The sequence below is a fragment of the Bombyx mori genome, chromosome 12, assembly GCF_030269925.1.
Source record: "Bombyx mori chromosome 12, ASM3026992v2".
NCBI lineage: Eukaryota > Metazoa > Arthropoda > Insecta > Lepidoptera > Bombycidae > Bombyx > Bombyx mori.
In genome coordinates, this window is record NC_085118.1 from 17514301 (window position 1) to 17536204 (window position 21904).

Genomic DNA, 21904 nt, shown 5'->3' on the forward strand with positions numbered 1-21904 from the left:
CGTTGGCTGCCATCCCAGGGTTGTCGCAGAGGCCTGGCGTAGTGCGGGCGTGGGGCGGGTCCAGTGCTAGGGTAGTGCGGGCGTGGGGCGCGCAGGGTTATTGTCGGAACCGGCCGCGCTCATGTCGCTGTTCTTCAAGTTCAGAAGCAACGTGAGTATCTAGCGCTTCCTCTTGGCTCTCCGGAGCCCGCAACGTGCCGCCGCCGCGGTGCACTCTGCCTTTTGCACACTCTATTTACGTGACGCTGTTGATACGTCTTTGCAAATTTAATTTATATTCCGTGCGATATAAGCATAATAATGCGATAAATATTATGCACATTATGATATCCGAATCCGATTTCCCTTGAGTGAAACAACTGTAGTTCTGGCGATGCAAGTCACGGTCGTTTCTTTAAAGTTCAATATCTGAAACTGGATAAACAGCTCATTCTGGCCGCGAAACAGTAATGTGTTCGGATTTGAAGGGTGGGACTGCTTTACACTATCCAGTTGGGGCTTAGACCTCAAGTGGCGGGGTGGTTTCTGGTGGTTTGTGGCGTTCACATTGTGATATCTATGATATCTATGGTCTCAGGTAGGTACTTACCACCAGGTGTGCCTTCGGATGTTTCGGTTAGGGGGCCGAACCTCTTACGAGGCTCCCGCGCCTGGGGAGCGCGCGGCCCAACCACTAAACGATCCCCTGTACTGTCGACGACTCCCGATTACCGCCCGAAACAGAACCTGGCCAAGGCAGGCACGCACCTCTCCCGAAAGACGCCCGACGGACGAGTCGTCGAGGTGATGGTCGACGACTCCAAGTTGCCGGTCTTAATATGGCAGGTCCAGGTCCCAGCTCGCCCGGTGCCACTGCTATCCCGGAATACCCAGCTGCACCAGAACCAGCGTGCCGGCTCGGGACCTGGTGCACCGCCGCCCGGTCGCACTTCCACAGCCGCTCCCCGGGACCGCTGTCGTGCAGCGCGCTAAAGTACGGAATCGACCCCTGTTCTCGTCTTGAGTTCGCCTGCCAAACAATAGCAATGAGCATATTTCAGAAGAAGTCTCAGAAATGTCTACATTGTGATAGTTATTGTAAAGATAGCATGATAAAGAATAAAGGCACCCGTAGCGAGGAACCATTCTTAGTGAAGTCACTGGAGCTCAGAACACAACGCCAAGCGAATGAATAAAGTGAGTTGAAGCCGGCGGCCGAGCCTCCTGCGAGGTCCTCGCGCCTAGGGGGCGCCCGGGGCGTGTGGGACTGAACGTTCGCAGATTTTGGAGACGCATCTCGTGTGCTGTGAAGTATATACTTCTAAACAAACACTTTTTGTAGGTTTATGTAACGCTTCATGAGGACATATCATGTACCTGAGACCGAAGTCTCGACATCCTTGTCCTTCACACCGGCCCGGAACACGCCCCTGAACATACAGTTAAAGTGGCACCTGCATTGTTAGCTACTACTTTGTGTGAAATAGTCGAATCGCATGAGAAATTGTCAATCATCCATTCACGTTGTAAATTATTTAATTTTTATCTTCATCTTAATATAATTTCCATTCGTTTGAGGAGACAGTTTTGGGAACATTTTTGTGAAATATTTAAAATTTAGCATTAATGTAAATAAAAATAATAAGGTACGATTCATAATGTACCTACGTAATGTTTAACGGCCGTTTGGTGTAGTGGTAAGTGACATGGTCACTACACAAAGGGGTCGCGGGTTCGAATCCCGCCAAGGGAAGATATTTGTATGATAAATATAAATGTCTTTTCCAGGGTTATGGATGTATATTAAATATATGTATGTGTATAATAAAAATCTTACATTTATTTCCGTTATCTGGTACCTGTAACACAAGTTCTTTACGAACTTATCACGGGACCAGTTAAAGTGGCGTGATTGTTAGTAAATATTAAAAAAAAAAAAAAAAAAATTAATGTTTTCGCCCTCAGCGACTCTCTCCCTCTCTGCAGCCTGGTTGTCTCGCGTTTTTTTTAATGCTTAGATGGATGGACGAGCTCACAGCCCACCAGGTGTTAAGTGGTTACTGGAGCCCATAGATATCTATAACTTAAATGCGCCACCCACCTTGAGATATAAGTTCTAAGGTCTCAAGTATAGTTACGACGGCTGCCCCGCCCTTCAAACCGAAACGCATTACTGCTTCACGGCAGAAATAGGCGGGGTGGTGGTACCTACCCTTCGGACTCACAAGAGATCCTACCACCAGTAATTACGCAAATTATAATTTTTACGGGTTTGATTTTATTACACAATGTTATTCCTTCCGGTGTCTGCATCGCTCAACACGAATGCACCGGACGTGTTATCCTTTAGGCTGCGACGACTTCAAAGTCGAGCGTCGAGCAGGTCGTCGACGTCAATGTTCCACTTTTGGTTCATTATCCTTTTTAACATTGTTTTGTTTTCTGCATGCCCGGTGATTTCACTATCTCGTTTCGGATTCACTTTCTTGGAAAAGAGGTTAGATATCAGTAGTTCTGATTATGAGGCACTATATTGGTACAATTCTAGAGAGGGCGTGAGTCATGGTGATTGATGTCCTCTCCAACAAGCATCACTTTTAACAATTCTTTTTTAAGAAGCGTTGAACTTGCTCCGATTATTCTTATAAATGGATGTATGTAAATATACGTACACATTTTATGACATCCAAATAAAGTTTTATTTAATACGCGTAACGCCAGCGTCAAGTCTGCACACGTATTGTGTATTATTGTAGTTGTCTTGTATGGAGTCATTGCGGTAGACAGTTAATTAAATAAACATGTACCGTGTCGTTCTTTACACTGCAAATGGCAAATGCTCACAAACTCCACTCTACAAACGCATGGATGCTATACAAGTATAGGTACAAGCTTGCAAGTACAAGTGTGGTAAGTGTGGTCCGGTCAGACGAGCTGTACACTTGTGCAGGCGAACATGGCAGACGTGAACGTGGAAGCTGTGTCGGCGTCTGAATCGACATATTTTCATCTGTAGTACAGAGAAAAACAAAAAAAAGCGAAAAGTTCGGCGGAGAAGATGATGGATATTAAAAATCCATAGAAATGCAAATGGTACAATAACCGCGCGCCAATGTATAAATATGTACGTATTTCTTTGTTCGGTGTTCATATACCGACATTATCGGATCGGCGACAAGCTCTCGCATGCCAAACCAAGCACCTCGTCAAAGTCACCCACGCTTGTGTTTGTGGACGTTGACCAAGCCTCGGCAAGCGTGTGACAAACGTAGCATATAAAATTGAACGGTGTGATAGCGTTGTAAGAATTAAAGTAGCTACCTGGAGAGTAGCCAAAGGAACCAGTTCCAGGTATCCTGGGTGGGCGCGGCGCTATCAGCTGTGCGTCGCCCCCGGCACCCCGCCACCCCTCTCCTCCCCGCACGTCACCCCTCCCCGAGCGGAACGAGCCGGGCGGGCGCGGGCAGACGCGGCGGCCACGCACGAGCGAGCGGCGCGGCAATCCAGTGTCAGTCTCAGTGTTCTTGCCGTGGCGGGCGGGACGGTAATTTGAGTCGCATCGCCGACGCATTCGGACGTTGTGTACCGCGAAAGCTTCCGCGAGTGTCAAGTGTGTGATCATCGACATAACCGTTGTAGTGTTGTGTTGAGTGCTGCAGCCGCGGAGTGTGCCGCCACGGATCCGTCGGGGGCACTGACCGACCACCAGATCACGGTACGAACTCGGAGATGATTAGTCGAGCGGCGAACTTCCAACTCTTTCATTCTATTATACCTACGCTATAACGGTCACATCAACTAAACGATCTGCTCCCAACTAGTTCGATTAATTATAGCATTAGTAGAACGTTGAGATTAATTTACACCAACAATGAACTGTTCGCTGTCTACGTAATAATATCAATATTGTATTGACGCACCGTAGATAGACTACAATAGAGTGCTCACGGTCAATGAAGCTAACATAACCCCTCGAGGTTATTAGCAATAGGTAGGAAAAAAGATAGACCGCTCAGTCGTATGTTTTCGTGACAAGTACATAAAACCGTAATCTAATCCATTTAACAGATTAATACGCGCCAATTAGGCGCTTGTAAGTTAATTATTGCACAGTACTCGAAGGAGCTTGGATTCAGTTGCGTGTGTATTGGGTACGTTGTGTGTGTACCTAGCGGGCTAGTACTTAGAATCGCGGTGAGGGAGTAACCATTTAGTGGTACCTATCTAAAGAACTGAAAGACGATTAAGACTACGACGGCGTGTAATGTATTAGTTTGACGTCTGCTGAGGGTGCCGGACGATAGCGATGGGCCATGGCCATCCGACACACTCACACACACACACAGCGGCGGTAGCACTAACGGCTCCACTATCTGCTGCACCTCCACACTACTCCACAGCGCACAGTGCACGTTGCGATAAGCCACTGAGTTGCGACATGCAAACAATAACAACTGCGTACGGCGCCCGACTTCAGACTCTACCTTTGTATAAACTTTATAATTGTGCTACATACTACGTGCACTACAGATACTACATACCTACCTACTCGTACATAAACGACGAGTAGGTATAGTGTCTATTCTGTTTGTAGCCGCGGACATCCCCATGCTAATCCTTTAATCGATATCAAATTAGGTTTCTAAGAAGCTGCGCTGGGAGCGCGGTTTCGCCTGTAGTACAACGACGTAACAGTCGAAGTGACACCAACGAGTGAACGAGGAACATATTTTATATTCACATAAAGCTGGAACACAGACCGTCTGTGCGTACCGCAGCGGCACTCACAGCGCATACTGTAGGTACTGTTAGACGACACTTCGAAATCCCGATAAATAGCGCATTTTTTAAGCTAAGGGTTATTAATTTGAATTTTATTAAGCATCTTAGGTATTCAAAACTCAAACATGCTCGCAATCTAGATGAGTCAAGTGTTGCCAAGTATAAAATCGTAACAATTTAATATAATTTTAACAAAGCTATTCAAGGTTCAATGACGTAATCGGGTTTTTCCAGTAAAAAGCTATGTAATCTACTCGGAGATTTTCTAAGCTGTCTTTTGTCTGAGTAGTGGCCCCGGCTAGACTATTACAGCAGACAAATGAAGCCTCGCCACTGCTCTTTATTTCACAACTATATTCATAGACGTGCGATGTGAATATTTGATAGAAATCGTAAAAATCTAAGATATCTTAGATACATAAATAGAAATGTGAGCTGTGGAGTGGAGATGGCGACGCCGCGCCGGCACTGCGGAGTGACACACGGATTTATTATTCCGGATAATACTCAAATATCGTCGATGACATTATAATTACATCCACAGTATACTGCAGACCTTCATATAGCGCTAGTTATCATAAAATAAAAGGAATTGGAAAAAACTTGAACCAAGTTAACGAAATTGTCCTGATGATCTTGTGCACAGGCTCCGAACAAAGACATTGGGACCGGCCAAGCAATCCGAACCCTACGGTGGCCGCCCGCCTTCGACTAGAGCGGTGCATACATAACGCGGTGGCCTACCTAAGCACTGGTCACCGATCTCGTCGAACCCGTCGATTGCGACGAAGGGTTTATCATCAAAGTTAACCCACAGGCACAGTTCACTGAGTTTCTCGCCGGATCTTCTCAGTGGGTCGCGTTTCCGATCCGGTGGTAAATTCTGCGGAGCACTGCTCTTGCTAGGGCTAATGTTAGGAACGTCGTCAGGTTTGAGCCCCGTTAGCTCACCTACTAATCCTGTGAATCTAGTTTTTACTTTTTTCTACCTAAGCTGATAGCCTTGAGAGGCTATTTCAGCGTAACCTCAACTAGTAGGTGAGCTCACGGGGCTCAAACCTGACGACGTTGCTAACACGAACCCTAGCAAGAGCAAAGTCTCAAGCGACGGGTTCGCCGAAAACGATGACCAGTGCTTGAGTTACCTAAAAGCACCGTTAGTGGATCGGGAGGATCCGAAATGATGTGTTTTGGGAGACATCGACTGCTTTCCATTCTGTCCACAGGATCGAGAATGTAGCTACCGGCGGCCATGAGAGGGTTCTCGTGTCGGGCCGCTTGATCGAAATGCCATGAATCTAGTATAACCCCTCGAAGTTACTAGAATACATAGGAAAAAAGACATCCACATTTTGATAGCTATGGATTCCAGCACCCATTTCATCGGTTAGAGTGTGCTTCATTCTTCACTAAAATAACTCAATAACGCAAAAGGAGTCTGCGAGATCTCTCTCGACATTCGCCCAATCCCGCAGTTAGTTTTGAACTAGTGGCGCTTATTTTTGCTTAAACTGACGACATTATGTTTTGCGGAAGTACACCGACGCGACACAATATAAACACTCGTAAGATCAGTAGCAGTCCTAAATGACAGTCACTCGTCTTATTTTTGTATTTAGATTTGTATGATCGTGACGCTGGTCTGCTGTGGAACATTGTTCGGATTCGATTCCCGGTCGGAGCCAGCATAGCACACATACATACCGAAGCCTAACGTACATACATACCTGACTTGTATGTTTGTCTGACTGAATGTGAGTAGTTCAGCGCGTGACGCGTGACGCGTCGCTTGTGAGTGACGTCACCCGACCCACGCAAACGTGTCCCTAACCTATGAGATGTATCCACGCATGTTAGACATTGTTTATATTAGCAATTGAACCCCCGCCTTAAACTAAAACTAATACTGTGCCAGCATTTTGCGGCCAGACAACAAGTCTGTTCGTTAAGGCAAATGGAATCTCGCTATTAAAATATGTAAAAATATGTTTCTCGGTAAATTCGAGATTGCGCGCTGAGCAAACATCGTGTCATTGTTTACTGAAGCTGTTAGGACTACAAGCCAGACATAGTAACCCCGGCGCGCGCTGCACAGCACCGACTCTATAATAATATGTGCAATGTACCTACATGTAATAGTATCGGTTTATTCACGATTTATCGGAACAAGGTCGTAAGTGTAATGTATGTACTACAAGAACAGCGCACAATATAAACAGTTCATGCGAGTGATATGTGTCTACAGGACGGCCGCGGGGGTGTGGGGTGTGGGGTGTGGGGGGTTCAAGGAGCACGACTGCTTCACTTGTGGACTTTGGACTTTGCACACTCTTCATGCAATTTCCCCGTTAATCAAACATCCGAAAATTTCGTTCTAAAATGCAATTGTAAAATCTAGCTATAATTAGCAGGTGCATTTTGTAGTTGTTTTGCGCCTCATATCGCATTACATCGCATCGTATCGTATCGCGTCGCATCGCATGGGGCGGCAGCGGTTCTCGGGAGCAAGACGGCCCCAGTAACAATAATACTACGACGACGGCGACGGATCTAGCTCAGAGTGAGCGGGGTCGATGACCTCTGTACCTTCAAAAACTATCAATAAAATGGAAAATACCTAATTATATTATATTATTGCATACTATTAAGTATTCGCATTCTGCTGGGACTTCGAACTGATGCTTCAACGTCGGGATCTCTAGGCTCCGTGCTCTGAGCTCGTGTGTCAATTATACTTATTATAGTACTGTACTCTAAAAACGGAGACTTAGAAGTCATGTATCAAGGTGGATGACGGTATTTACCTTGTTGATGTCTATGGGCTCCGGTAATCACTTAACACCAGGTGGGCTGTGAACTTGTCCACCCATCTAAACTGGCATAATAAGAATCGCGCTGTCAATCATGTCCGGCCGTGTTATGTCAGCCTAGAGTAGCACCGCCCCATCTTTTACCGCGGGCATTGGTTAGGTAAAACTTGGATAGATATGTGTCAAGCAGTGGGTCTCTGCTTGAAGGTTGTAGTTCATTGCGATCAGCGACGGGTGGGTGGTTGCACTTGTTTCAGCTGTAATGAATGGGAATGTTCAGAGGGCGCGGCGGCGGCGTGTGTGCGGTCGCGTGCCGGCCGGGCAGACGCCGGTATCGATCGCGCCGGCCGGAGAGCATCCTCTCACGACCCAGCGTAGACTGATGTCCCCTGAGAACAGTCAACGACCCTGCTATCTTTGTACTTGGGAGATTACTATATACTGCAATATGGTATATTACTTTGTTTGTTTTATTACTAAGGCTTACGTATAAACGTGATGGTATTATATAAATACAAGCCCGTATGAAAAGTCAACAGGTACGTCATATCAAGGGTCATTGATAAGAACAATTGCACCGCGTGCGTGGCAACGTGCAGTGGGCGTGCCGTAATGTTGGACGTATTGAGTGAGGTGTGACCGACGATGGACATCTGCAGTACCTCATCACACAAGTTAAGGAACTTGTGTGACTTATTGATCGCTGCTTGCGACTCGATTTTTTCCTTATTTAGGTTAACTTAAAAACTTTTTTGATCTATGAAACTATGCCGAAATACTCGGCATCAAAATCTGGTTGAAGAGATTACCAAGCACAGCTCCGGCCTGGTGTGGGGTTATGCTCCCCATCTCTGTCCCGGAGCTCCAAAGTTTCGAATTAAGGACGATCTCGAGCGACAGGCCGCAGCGACTGTGCCTTGGCATTCGTGACTGCTACGAGTAACGGTGACCAAGAGCTGTCCGCTTTCCAGATCCAAGATCACAATAAGCGCTTCTAAGAACTATGATATATGATTCAAACTTTTCCCGAAGGCTCAGAATTTGCTTCAGAGTGAATAGAGCACTGTGACGGTTTATTCGGAGGGAGCTACCTTATTTATTGTAGTCTATTATAATGAATAGAGCGCTCGTGTAGCGGGTGTCGTGCCACGAACTGTCAGCCACACCACCTGGAATTACTGCGCCGACCCACATGCATTTCTACAGATCTTTTAGCCACGTACCATTTAGCTCGGCATGAGCTCCTTTCAAGGGTGTTTCCTGAGCGCTGTGACATTCATGTGTTCACAAACAGTATTTGAAAGAGTCCCAGACCTGCGTCACGGTGACCGCCCGACATTATGGCAAAAATAATGTACTTACCTTAACCATCACGTTATCTATAAACATAAGACACATAGAGCTCATGAGTCCACTAGCGGTTACGTGCTGTCGTCTCGTTCGAATTCATCCTCTGTACTCTAAATTAGTAACAAGTGAACACCTAGAGCAATCTTTTACAAGTAATTAATTATATCGACAAGCCTCCCGCTACGAGTATCTTATCTTATTAGTTATGCAAGCGCATGCAGACTCATCATGGCCTCCGCAGAGTTATCGCGGAAGGTGACTGAAAACACTGAATATCAGTTTGGTTTGGCGTCGGTGTTATGATAACAATAGGATAATAATACAACTAAGCGTATTAGTAGACCAAAGAGAATGTGAACGCTGGATTGTTGGCTGCTGTTGACGGATCACTAGCGACGCGAACGATGCATTTTTGTTAATTAGATTAAGAAAAGGGACTCATCATTTCTCTCTTCTTTAAGTTATTTTTCAGATTATGAAATGGTCTTGCATTCTTGTATAGTTAGATCATAAACATTCGCTTGCCTGCGTGTGTGTGTGTGTGTGTGTGTGGACGCCGCATCTCTACATTCGTATATAATTACTGTTAGTGGATTGTTAGTCACGCCACAGAACAAAAACAATTTTCTTTTGTAATTTTTAACAGAATACTAAAAGTGCCTACGGATTTACTCGTGTTAGTTTTGTAATTGTACATTAACAAAATGAAACAGCTATAGGATAAACCGTAGGCCCGCTCTCCGCTGTCTGTCTGTCTGTCTGTTCCCAGCGCTCTCGTTGCAAACCATCAACCGCTCCGTCTGCTGATACGTGATAGATATACAAATAGTTTAAAAAAAAAAAAAAACTTTCGTTGGTTATTGGTTTTATATTATTGTTTCATTTTATAACTGGGTTAATTTTGACAATTTTCGCAGAAAGTGGTTCAGTTGAACCAGACCGCTAAAAGCTCAACCTATTCAAAAATGTTTAAGGGCACAAATTCTGGTAGTGTTTTTATGCAGTTTTCAATTATTTTTCTTTATGTAAAAAATATATTACATGCGGTAAACGGAGAGCAGCCGAAACTGACTGGTAGCTACTACTGACAAGCGACCCCGCTCACCCAGCCCAGCGCGCAACAAGTGCTTCACACACCGACCGCGCCGGCTCCGCTGCGTGCTGTGCGCCACTCGCAGTGACGCGGTCCCCTGCGCACTACCCGCGTCACACAGCACGGACCTGGTGCTCTGTGGAGGAGAAGTTCGGCGCAGTCGGAGGAAGTGCGCTCCGATGTGCAGTCTCCCACTGCGTCGCGCACGCAACCGACTGCGTCCTTGTGATTAAAAAATAACTCAGAACGTCATCACGCTGGTTTTTAGCTACATGCTCTTTTGTAATGTAACTAAGTTTTCTTCGATAGGATTTAAATATGATACAATGAATCGGCGTAAGGAGCGCGATGTGCTGATGCCGGCGCCGGAACCAATACACATATTATTATACGAATCACAATATAACCTACCAAACGCTAATATATGTACTAATCTGATAACGAAAAGATTTACATAAAACAATGATTGCCAAGCAGTCATGCTGCTACATCACTAGGATACAATAATGGAGTACCTACTTAGTCAATAGTGTGGGAGCCGAAAAGCACAAAATAGTGTATTAAAATTTACATTATACGATAATAATTTATTGCTTTAATGCTAAATGGTCGCCGTCGCTCAGGAAAATCAATATTAAGGACACAAGCAGCTGTCTAGTGCCGCCGTGAGCTGACGCATTCCGCTTCGTTTGAAGAACGACCTGCGACAGCGGTCCAGAGCAGAGCGCGTCGCGTCGCGTCCCGTCGCGCACAATACGGAGAGTGTCGTCGTAACTGGTTACTGGTTGTACGCAGCGAGGCAGCGGCGCCGGTGCGGCTGCGTGCGGCATGGAGTGCGGAGTGGCGGCGAGCGGCTTCCCCGCGCCCGCACCCCGCGCACACCCCGCCCTCTCCCCGACAGAGCGCTCCCCCGCCAAGGCCGGACTGCACGTCAACTTCAGCGATAAGGGAGAGGTGAGAGACACGCTCAATTGTTTCCGTAGGCAGAAGAGACTATGACCCACCTACTAGCAAGCGGTTACCGTGGCTCACGGGCAATAACAACGCCAGTGGCACGGCCCAGTCGTGGCCTACATGACTTCTCTTAGAACTAATATATCGGACATTACCGAGAGTTTCTGCGCCACGACTTCCTATTATCGTGGTTTTAGTTTCTATCATATACTTTGGTTTGTTGCTCGGACGGGTTAGAGAGCTCACGATGCTCTCGATGTGAAGTGGTTACAGCAGACCACATATGGTCTATCCTCAGAGTCACATGCGTACTGCGCGACACAGATGGACGGGACGGGGTGGTGTATCTACCGCTGGGAGTGCTTACAATACGAGTTATTAAAGGATTTGTACGATGATAAACTTCGGTGGCGACAACAATGCCTGCGATTATTTCGATAAATCAATGAACTTAGGCCAATTAGCGCTAGATAGCTAGTAACCAAGACTTACGAAGTTTGCGGTGAGTTATTCTATGCGCGAGCCGCTTTCTTTGTTGTTCCAGGTAAAAGAGCGACGCGAGAAGTTCCTAACGGCGAAGTATGGCAGCCATCAGATGGCACTGATACGCAAGCGACTCGCGGTCGAGATGTGGCTCTACGACGAGCTGCAGAAGCTCTACGAGATACCGGTCAGTGCGCGGCGCCTTCTCTCTATGTTGAACTCTATAATACCCTGTGTGTACGCAGCTCGTGGTTAATCCTGAACAAGTTGTTTTCAATCATTGAAAAATCCCTAAACGATCTCTAAATTATATGTACAAATGCACATACATCAGGCTGGCCCCGGCTCACTCGCGGTGACGCCTTCGTCGAACTCGTCGCATGCGAGGAAGATTTCAACCTGTAGCCTAGCGCAATCGCAATCAACTGAGTTTCTTTTTTTCTATTACTTAGTTGGGTGGACGAGCTCACAGCCCACCTGGTGTTAAGTGGTTACCGGAGCCCATAGACAACTACAACGTAAATGCCGCCCCCCCACCTCGAGACATGAGTTCTTAGATCATAGTTTTTATAGTACAACGACTGCCCCACCCTTCAAACCTAAACACATTACTGCTTCACGGCAGAAATATACAGGGTGGTACCTACCCGTGCAGACTCACAAGAGGTCCTACCACCAGTAATTACGCAAATTATATTTTTGCGGGTTTGAATTTTATTACACGATGTTATTTCTTCACCGTAGAAGTCGATGTAGATCCAATAACCTTTGCATTAGATGCCTTCAGCTCTAACACTAGGGGCAGGTTTAGGGACCCCGGTAACCGTACTCGTCGAACTCGACAAAGAGTTCGACGTGCAACTTAACCCATGCATCAGCCCGCTGAGTTTCTCGCCGGATCTTCGCAGCGGGTCGAAGTTCCGATCCGGTAGTAGATTTATTCGCGAAGCAGCTGCTCTAGAGTTGTTAGGTCTCCTTCGGAGGCGCTCGGGTAGCTGTTAGCAAATCCCACCCCTCCTGGCTAAGCCTTTGCTCGCCCACCAGTCCTGGTGAAACTCAACCGTGAACAATTGTCAAGTACGTAGGTATTTCATTAGGAAAATTGTTACCCGCCTGCGGGATTCGAACACCGGCTTATTGTTTGAAACGATTGCACCGAACGTCTTATCCTTTAGGCCACGATGAATTCGCCAAATGTTCTCAGTGGGTCGCGATTCCGATCCGATGATAGATTCAGCAACGCACTACTCTTGCTAGGACTAGTGTTAACAAGTCCTGCTATGTTGAGCCCCGTGAGCTCACTTACCAGTTCACGCATAGTTCAAATAGCCCTTTAGGATACCAACCAACCAACCAACCCAACCAACAATTTGGTTGTTGAAAAAAAGTTATTTCAAAAACCCGCAATTTGTAGGCGACAAGCGTCTCGCGAGACAGAATCTCAGCTTGAACTTGAACTCCTGGTTAGCGAGTATCACTTCTCACAGCATCACCTTCGCCTATAAGTTTCTGTGGGTTTGTTTTTATCCGATGTTGTTTCTTCATTTTGAAAATCGTTTAAGTACTTAAACAATTTAAATACATGTAGCTAGTCCCCACAAGCCCCCCTTAGCCCTTGGTACATCACGGCACCAACACACGATGACAGCGCCGACGCGTCCATTGTAGTACAACCGTGTACTTGCGCGTTACAGAAGGAGAGCAGCGGGGCGGCGGGCGCGCAGGAGGTGGAGGTGGACATCGACGAGCTCCTGGACATGGACACCGACGACTCGCGGCGGCGCCACCTCGCGGTACGGTCCCTTGCCGCTGCGCCCGCGCCCTCAGACGCCCTCAGACGCTACTTACTACCTTACCCTCCTCATAATCACTAACATTTTTAATGCGCTTTTTCGACCAATTTTGGTCCACAGCTCCATGTGATACACTGTACACAATCTATTCCAAACAATCAAAGAGCGTTCTGAAGTGATTGATTTTTCTCCCGCCCTTCCTAGTGCTACGCTCGTCTGCAACATTACCGACTGAAAACTTTAACATTTACCTGCAACTTTTTCGACTTCGCTTCCTTATACTATGGAGGGTAGAGGTAAGGAGAACCGTATCTATGTGTGAAAAAGTCTCCATTAAAATCTGATAAATAAGGGTGGCACCACAGTAGCAACGGGGTAAATTTAAAAAAAGGCGCTGTAAGTTATTAGAATAAGATAGAGAAATAAAAAAGGACGAAAGAACCGTAATCACTACAAAATCACAAAAAGTATTTTATTTCAAGCTGATAAGAAAATGCAATCGATGTCTCCACGTTTTCCCACAGCAATAATTTTAGGTTATATTGACGAAATTAGTTTTGACTACGTAAACATGTGAGGTCTTGTATATTACACTGTCACTAACTACTCTAGTCATTAAATATATTCAATTTCCTAACTCAGCATACTTCAATCAGTTAACAACTGCTCAATTCATATCATACCCTGTGCCTATGCTAGCGCCATTCTGGACGATTTATGAACTGTTATTTAGTGCTGAAAGTGGGACACTTCTTCAAGCTTCTCCCACATGAGACGGTTCTCCTTCGATACCTTATATAAAATAATTTATGATACGGTCGACTCAAATCAATATATCAATCCGGTTGTCAAGGAAAAACACATACAAGCTTTTAAGGGTTCCCTTTCCATTCCAGGAACAAAATTTAGACATCATGTTACCGCCCCCAGGCTCTGCAGTTACAATTTCCGATGTTGATATTAGTCAAATTTTATTAAGATCAAAAAGTGCGTAAGCGATATTGTTTGCAATAGAGAAACCTTAACACAACAAAACAAAATAATATTATTAGTCCATTGAAATGTTACATTACATTTTTTAGGCCTTAGCGTGCGTTTTGCAGAGGACGCAATTTAATTTTTTTATTGTGTAGGGGGTATAAGTATAAGTACAAGTGAGTCGTCTATTATCAAAGGTGGCAATCTGTGCATTTGGACAAAAAAATGTTATTGATATGTCACTACAGATTGATTTGAATATAATCGTCACTTTCAAAGAATACGGTTCAAAACCTGCATTAAATAAAGGTTAATACTTAACCTGTTATTTATCTAAGATGTCGTTCAGAAGAGTTTTGTGACTGCCAATGGAATACAAAGTCAATAATTCGTTTTTCTGATTTATCAATAATTGTCCAAAAGTCACATTGCCGGCTTTGATAATAGTCGACTCAAGTATAAGTATAAATAAGCTTAAGTTCAAGTTTGTGAGGCTGCCACCCTTGTCCGCCGGGCGCCATTTTGGAAAAAAGCTTTTCGTGCTGTATCTAAAACTACCAACCTTATAAAAAATTTAAAAGAATATAGATATAATATTATTATTTGTAGCAAATTACGTTGATAAGAACTTTATTTTTATAACTTTTTATCGTAAAGTGGTTAATAAAATAGTTATAAACAAAAATAATGAAACATTTAAAAAAAAGGAGTAGTAATCAAATATTATACTTGCGGATAGTCCATAGTGAGATAGTGTATTTGTACAAACCCAACATACTTCTCAAGAATATTGTCCAAAGACGAATTCTGATCCCAAACCATTTTTCGTAAATGTACACTCTGATTAGGAATTATGGTAAAACCAATGAGATTCTGAGTTAAATTATAAAATAGATGAATAACAAGAACATATAATAGAAAACTAAGCCTAATGGTTTGTTTTTATCGTATTCTTACGAGTGCAGGTATAACGACGAAAGGAAGATCTTCCACCGACCGGCTGTAATCGTTCGGTAGACTGCCGGTCCAAATGTTGTTCGGAATTTGTATATATTATGCAAGCTTATGTCGTAAGCGAGATTCAAGCATTTGTCAATTATCTTGTATTGTATGATATCCTACCCGCCACACGAGTATTCAAGAACCCGGTCAACTTCGGAGCGCTGTAAAACACAGATAAAATAATGAAATTAAACAAATTTGTAGTGGAAAGTATACGTTAAAAAGCCTTCTACACTCGCGAGCAAAAGTTTGGAATCACTTACTTGAAATTGGTTCCGTGCGATCTTGTGTACTAAATATTTTTTTGATAATCACAAAAATGAGATCATTTTAAAGATTCAACTGTTAACTTTAAACTGATACCAAATTCATTAAAATCAATTCAGTATTTAAGAAGCTATCCCGGATTAAGTGAAGGAGGTAGGAAAACAAGGAAATATGGAAAAATAATGAGTGAATGAAACAACAAAAAATAATAAACAAAATTTTTATTTAGTCTTAAAATTAATTTTCAGTACTTTGTGTACCCTCCCCTCGCCCTAATAACTGCTCGAAGACGATTCTTCATAGACCTGATCAGCTTTTGAATTGATTTTTGTGGGATACTTTCCCACTCCTCAATCAACGCCGATTTCAGCTCATTCAGACATGAAGGAGCAGAAGTTCTGGAACGAACCTTTCTCTTCAGTTCGTCCCACACGTGCTCAATAGGAATCAAGTCAGGGCTGAGCGCAGGCCAGTCCAATGTGGCGATACAGACTTTTTCAAGGTATTCAGTCGTTACACAGGCAGTGTGACAACGAGCGTTATCGTGCATAAGGAGAAAGTCATCGCTGGTATATCCCGCATAGGTAACGACATGTTCCAGCAGAATATCGGAAATGTACCGGTCCGAAGTTAGACCGCCTGCTCATCCCCCACCAAGCACGAAAACAAGCTCGGTTTTATCGTCGAAAGAAATGCCGGCCCACATCATACAATAGCCGCCCCTAAAACCACTGTTTCAGCGAAACAGCACTGCGTAAATCGCTCCCCAGGCCGCCTGTAGACCCAACCTCTTCGGTCGCTACCCTGCAAACACATCCTACTCTCGTCGGAGAGCAGGACTTGTCTCCATTGCTCAACCTCCCAATCAAGAAGGGTGCGAGCAAATTGAAGGCGTGCTTGTCGGTGAGCTGCCGTGAGTTTCGGGCCTGTGACAGGCCTTTTTGGAGTCAGATTCGCTTGCTTGAGTCGTCGACGAACAATCCACTCGCTGGCTGCTACCCCACGAACATCTCGGAGCTCCTGTTGGACGTCGACACCAGGTAAATGTCGATTTCGGAGAGAGATTGACACGATAAAACGGTCATTCCTCTCCGATGTGCACCAGCGCCGTCCAGATCTTGGTCCCGGGATAAAGCTACAAGTATGCCGAAAGCGCTAGCAAGCTTTTGAAACACTGGACTTGCTTATGTGGAGCCGACGAGCGACAACCCGCTGGCTGAGCACTTCTTGCAATAGGGCTACGATTTGTGCTGCTTCTGTAGGTGTTGTCTCCATTGTCGTACAAGATAAAGGGTTAAAAGTACCGGAGGTGTGTAACGGGCAACGTGTGAAAGTCGACTGATAAAGAAAATCCGATAACAGGTGCTTTTATAGAGGGTAATAAGTTGCAACTCGCGACGTATCAATCAATTGAAACACGTCTTTTTCGTTATTCCTTCACTTAATCCGGGATAGCTTCTTAAATACTGAATTGATTTTAATGAATTTGGTATCAGTTTAAAGTTAACAGTTGAATCTTTAAAATTATCTCATTTTTGTGATTATCAAAAAAAGATTTAGTACACAAGATCGCGCGGAACCAATTTCAAGTAAGTGATTCCAAACTTTTGCACGCGAGTGTATATAGACAGATAGATATAAAATGACCAGCAAAAAAGTTATAACGCCCAAATTTTTTTTTACGCAATGTTATTTTTGTTTACAATTATTTTATTTACCATATTAACGATTAACGTTACGAGGACCTCTTCCTCTACCCCTTCCACATTCATAGTTAACATTCTCCTACCAACCTCATTTTCATTTCGTCTCATCACATGTCCATACCATCCTAAAAGCGCACTTCTCAGCTTCTCTGTCACAGGTGCCACTTTCAGACATCCTCTTAAAATATTCATTCCATATTCTATCCATTCTCGTTACTCCACACATCCATCGCAGCATTCGCATCTCTGCTGCATGCAATCTCCTTGATTATTGACGTTTGTAAAGGAAAAAACCTATTGATGTACTGGAATGAATTGTTTGTTGGTCTGATGCTGGTTCGCTCGTCGCTGCACAGGTCTTGGCGGAAGATCAGCGCCGCAGTACCGATTGAGTCCTTTCTGTTAAGCATGGTTGAGCCGCTAACCTTTTCTAAGTCCTCGTCCTCGAGTTAACGAAAATAAACACGTGTGGCAATCGGGGACTGCCGCGGTAAAGCTATTGCTTAGCATTTTTTATCAACTTATGCAATTATAATTAGACAATAATAATTTAATATTAAAACCATAATAAAATAAGCCCATGCTATAAACATTATCAAAAGCAAAACATTAACTGTCCTCTTCACACTCATAAGCTAGACCGCGCGAGAGAGAGATGGGTAGATTTTTCATATTACGCAGGCAGTGCAACGTCACGCCGCGCGCTTATTCACAAACACTACACAAGCGCAACGTGTGAATGTGTTGAACGCGAGCTACGTAGTAGGCGGAGTAGGGGATGTTAGGTTTTATCTTCGTTACGGAATTTCTTGATTCGGTCGCCGCGCTCAAAGCTATGCAATAGCAATAGCTTAAAAGTAAAAGAAATAAAGTTGTAGACAATTTAATTTGCCACAAACAATGTCTTTCAAATTTTCTAAAGGGTTGCTAGTTTATGAGATACAGCGCGAAAACCCTTTGTCCCCCTTTTTCCAAGGTGGCGACTGGGGCGCAAAGGTTGCAACTCCACAAATTTGAACTTAAGCTTAAATTAACACCGACTTTTTGGCGGGAACGTGAGGAGTGAAGTTGTGTGATGTTTTATTTTGTCTATGTAGTATTTCTTAAATATGTAATAACGGCGGTTTATTAACTGTTTAATATTTGTGAAAATGCACAAATGTGGGAAAATGAAACGAAGCCGCTGGACGTAACTTCTCGGCATCCTCAAAAAAGTCCACTGAAAGGATCTTAGTAAATGACCACCATATTACTGAGATTATATTTTAACCTATATAATCTTATCTCATTTCATTTAATTTCATCCCAGTTGAAGTCAGAGTTTGATGTCGTCGTGGCCTAAGCGATAAGACGTCAGGTGCATTCGTGTTGAGCGATGCACCGGTGTTCGAATCTCAGGCGGGTACAAATTTTTCTAATGAAATACGTACTCCACAAATGTTCACGATTGACAACCACGGTGAAGGAATAACATCGTGTATTAAAAATCAATCAAAAAAATCAAAATAATTTGCTTAATTACTGGTGGTAGGTGGTAGGAACTCTTGTGAGTCCGCGCGGATAGGTACCACCACCCTGCCTATTTCTGCAGCCGTTGTAACTATACTGAGACCCTGAGAACTTATATCTCAAGGTGGGTGGCGCATTTTACGTTGTAGATGTCTATGGGCTCCAGTAACCACTTATCACCAAGTGGGCTGTGAGCTCGTCTACCCATCTAAGCAATAAAAAAATAAATAAAAAGTTGATTAATGTCTCAAATTAATAATCTTCATTTTATTCCATACTAGCTGACCCGGCAGACTTCGTAGTGCCTCAGTCGATAAATAAAATACCTAAAGTTTTGTATAAAATAAACTTAAAACAAACAAAAGGAATCCGTCCGACGGAGGCCACATCAAAGGAAATACAAAATTGCTATTTTTATTTAATTGAGTCTTTTCATCTTTGTCTACTTTTTAAACCTTCTCTGGTCTAACACAAATAATTCAAGACCAAAATTAGCCAAATCGCGTCAGCCGTTCTCGAGTTTTAGCGACACTAACGAACAGCAATTCATTTTTATATACATATATAGATTATCATTTTTCATAAAGATAAGAATATAAATTAAAATAAAACATGACTTAAAGGTTACCAAGTCATAAAAGCCCTTAAAAAATAATTATATTATTAATTAATAATTAATATCAAACGCAACCCTAAATGTAACTTATCAATGGACTATTATGTGTAACGCTTCACTATTATAATTAGCTAGTTTTCCTGTAATTCAGGGAGTACACACGCCAAGAACCTTTTGAAAATTATTGTGCATATCATTGGTTGTAAAAGATAATTAAATAATAAAGTTAAACGTCTTCACATTTATTTCAGACATTGCTAGCGGATGCCAAAAAGCCACAAAAGGACGTCCACGTAAGTTGAACATTATTTCACGAAAAACTATTTCATTACAATATATTTTATATTTACGTTCCTCTTCAAACTCACGCTGAACGACAATGCACATGGCTAAGTGTTGACCATGACCATGACTATGACGTAAAGAATTGAGCAGGTACGAGCACCCGCTGTAGTGGAACAAGAACCGCGGCACACTGCAGCACATATGTTAATAATCGACTCCTACTATAATTACGTTTTCTCTTCACGTTACAGAAGTTTATCAACGAATTATTAGACAAGGCTAAGACTCTGTAAAGGACTTAGCACACGTCGGAGTTAAATCTCATGCAAGCGGCGGTGCGGACCCTGGCGCCCGCGGACTGGACTCGCGCGCTTTCAACTTGACTTCCCGAACTGTTACTTGAACTGTTAGCGGTGCCGTCACCAGCACCGCGTGCGGTCAAGCGACAGCAAACGTATAAATGACATATCATTATGTTGAAGCGCTGCGGTCGATGACCCCGCAGATGTTGTGAGGCTCTGAGCTTCACGGCGCTTGTCCAGAAGAACAGGAAACAACGAGGAGAGTGAAGTGATCCAATGAGCGCGTTCTTTTTTAAACTCTAAGCACTGTTCTCTCGGAGTTCTGTACCGCAACTCAAGCTTGTGGATGTGTAACTTTGGCTTTTCATAACTATTGAATCTAGATTATTGTCGTGTTCGTAGTAGTCAACTAATAATTGACTTGCCAATCTTTTGTAAAGTAACTCGGGGTTGCGGTGAAACTACGGCAGTTTGTGCCGCGGCGCCCTGCGATTTAGATAACGATAACAATATTTGTTAGTTAGTTATTAACAGATTAGGTTAAGAACGTAGTATACGTAATGTATTAATGTATAATATTTAATAGCATACATGTGAAGTGGCGCCACACACTGCGGTCCGACCTTTTGTCCTTATGAAGTGTATTCAGCTGCAGTCATAAATTATGTGTAATAATACTGTAGGTTCATTGTAAAGGTTCGAGACTTCGGTGGCTAATTATATTTGAAGTTGCAAGAGTGCGCAGCAGAACACTACCTCCCGATATTTCGATAATGATTAACTGTTGATTGTGTATTCAGTCACTACAACGAGACTAATACATTAACAAAATATAGAAATCGACACCTGTTTGATTTCATTTGTGAAAAAATGAGGGAATTTCTTTGTAAACACTTCAAAATCCTGCTATGTAAACCGACAAAATTCGGTGGTTTTGGCTAATTCGGGCCCACGAGTCGCGTCACAAGTCGGCGCGACAGTGCGCCATGGCACGGGGACGAGTGGAATGTTAGAGGCACGAAATGCGAGCCCAGACCAGCGTCGCACGCGGGGCCAGCAACAGCTCTATGCTCAAATAAGTTTCGTCGTCACACGCGCTCCGACCACATCTCCAAGAGACTCGCCTGCGTAGGTACCTGCGCGCTGCGTTGCATAAAGCATTGATCTGTCGGTGCCACTCGTGAATGCGTGCACTTGTGGGAATATTCATACTTAGTATAAATTAAAAGTACGATATTATGTTAAATTATTAATTCCGGTAGATATGTCAATAACTATGTACCTAGGTGTTTTGTAAATTGTAATGTTCATTAGGTACTTGGTTAATAAAACGGCCTCACCAGTCAAGAGCCATTTAATTTTCCCTCCTACTCAAACATTTTCAGCTTTGGCATAAAGGATCAGACGTCTGGTGCATTCGTATGTGTTCGAATTTTTGTAATAAAATGAGTACTTAACAAAATTAAAGATTGTTCAAGATTGACTTCCACGGTGAAGGCACAACATCGTGTAATAAAAATTAACCCCCCAAAATTATAATTTGAGTTATTACTGGTGGTACGTCTTGAGTCCGCGCGGGTAAGTACCACCGCCCTGCCTACTTCTGCCGTGAAACAGTAATGCGTTTCGGTTTGAAGGGCGGGGCAGCCGTTGTAACTATACTGAGACCTTAGAACTCATATCTCAAGGTGGGTAGCGGCATTTACGTTGCAGTGTTCTTAGTGCGAGTTGTTTTAAAGTTCTCGATAACGTAAAAGTTAGCTCATATTAGTACGGAATGGGATCGTTTGCCTGTTTGCCGCTAAGGAGCGCTGTTTCAACTGCATGCAAAGTTGAGTAAACTTTTGTACAATCGAGAACATTAAAAAACTTTTTTTTTTATTGCCCTTGTAGGCAGACGAGCATACGGCCCACCCGATGGTGAGTGGTTACCGTCGCCCATGGACTTCAGCAATGCCAGGGGCAGAACCAAGCCGCTGCCTATGTCATAGCGCT

At 43.8% G+C, this 21904-nt stretch overlaps 1 protein-coding gene across 2 annotated transcripts; it reads left to right on the forward strand.

The window, feature by feature from the left end:
- The first annotated feature begins 8 nt into the window (after window positions 1-8).
- LOC101736804 (protein phosphatase 1 regulatory subunit 14B) lies at window positions 9-21256 on the forward strand. 2 transcript variants are annotated; one of them, XM_004926863.4, is made up of 6 exons: window positions 9-151; window positions 10810-10968; window positions 11513-11638; window positions 13146-13244; window positions 19574-19615; window positions 19859-21256. In XM_004926863.4, the coding sequence occupies exons 1-6, from the start codon at window positions 122-124 to the stop codon at window positions 19898-19900; spliced, it is 498 nt and encodes a 165-aa protein (XP_004926920.1). In that variant the 5' UTR covers window positions 9-121; the 3' UTR covers window positions 19901-21256. The 2 variants fall into 2 exon arrangements, with proteins under 2 accessions (XP_004926920.1, XP_037870326.1); XM_038014398.2 differs by lacking the exon at window positions 13146-13244.
- The last annotated feature ends 648 nt before the right edge of the window (window positions 21257-21904 follow it).

Coding starts and splice junctions, on each gene's coding strand:
- LOC101736804 (XM_004926863.4), top strand. CDS start 122: ATGTCGCTGTTCTTCAAGTTCAGAAGCAAC. Junction 152..10,809: donor TCTTCAAGTTCAGAAGCAAC/GTGAGTATCTAG, acceptor GGTTGTACGCAG/CGAGGCAGCGGCGCCGGTGC. Junction 19,616..19,858: donor AGCCACAAAAGGACGTCCAC/GTAAGTTGAACA, acceptor TTCACGTTACAG/AAGTTTATCAACGAATTATT.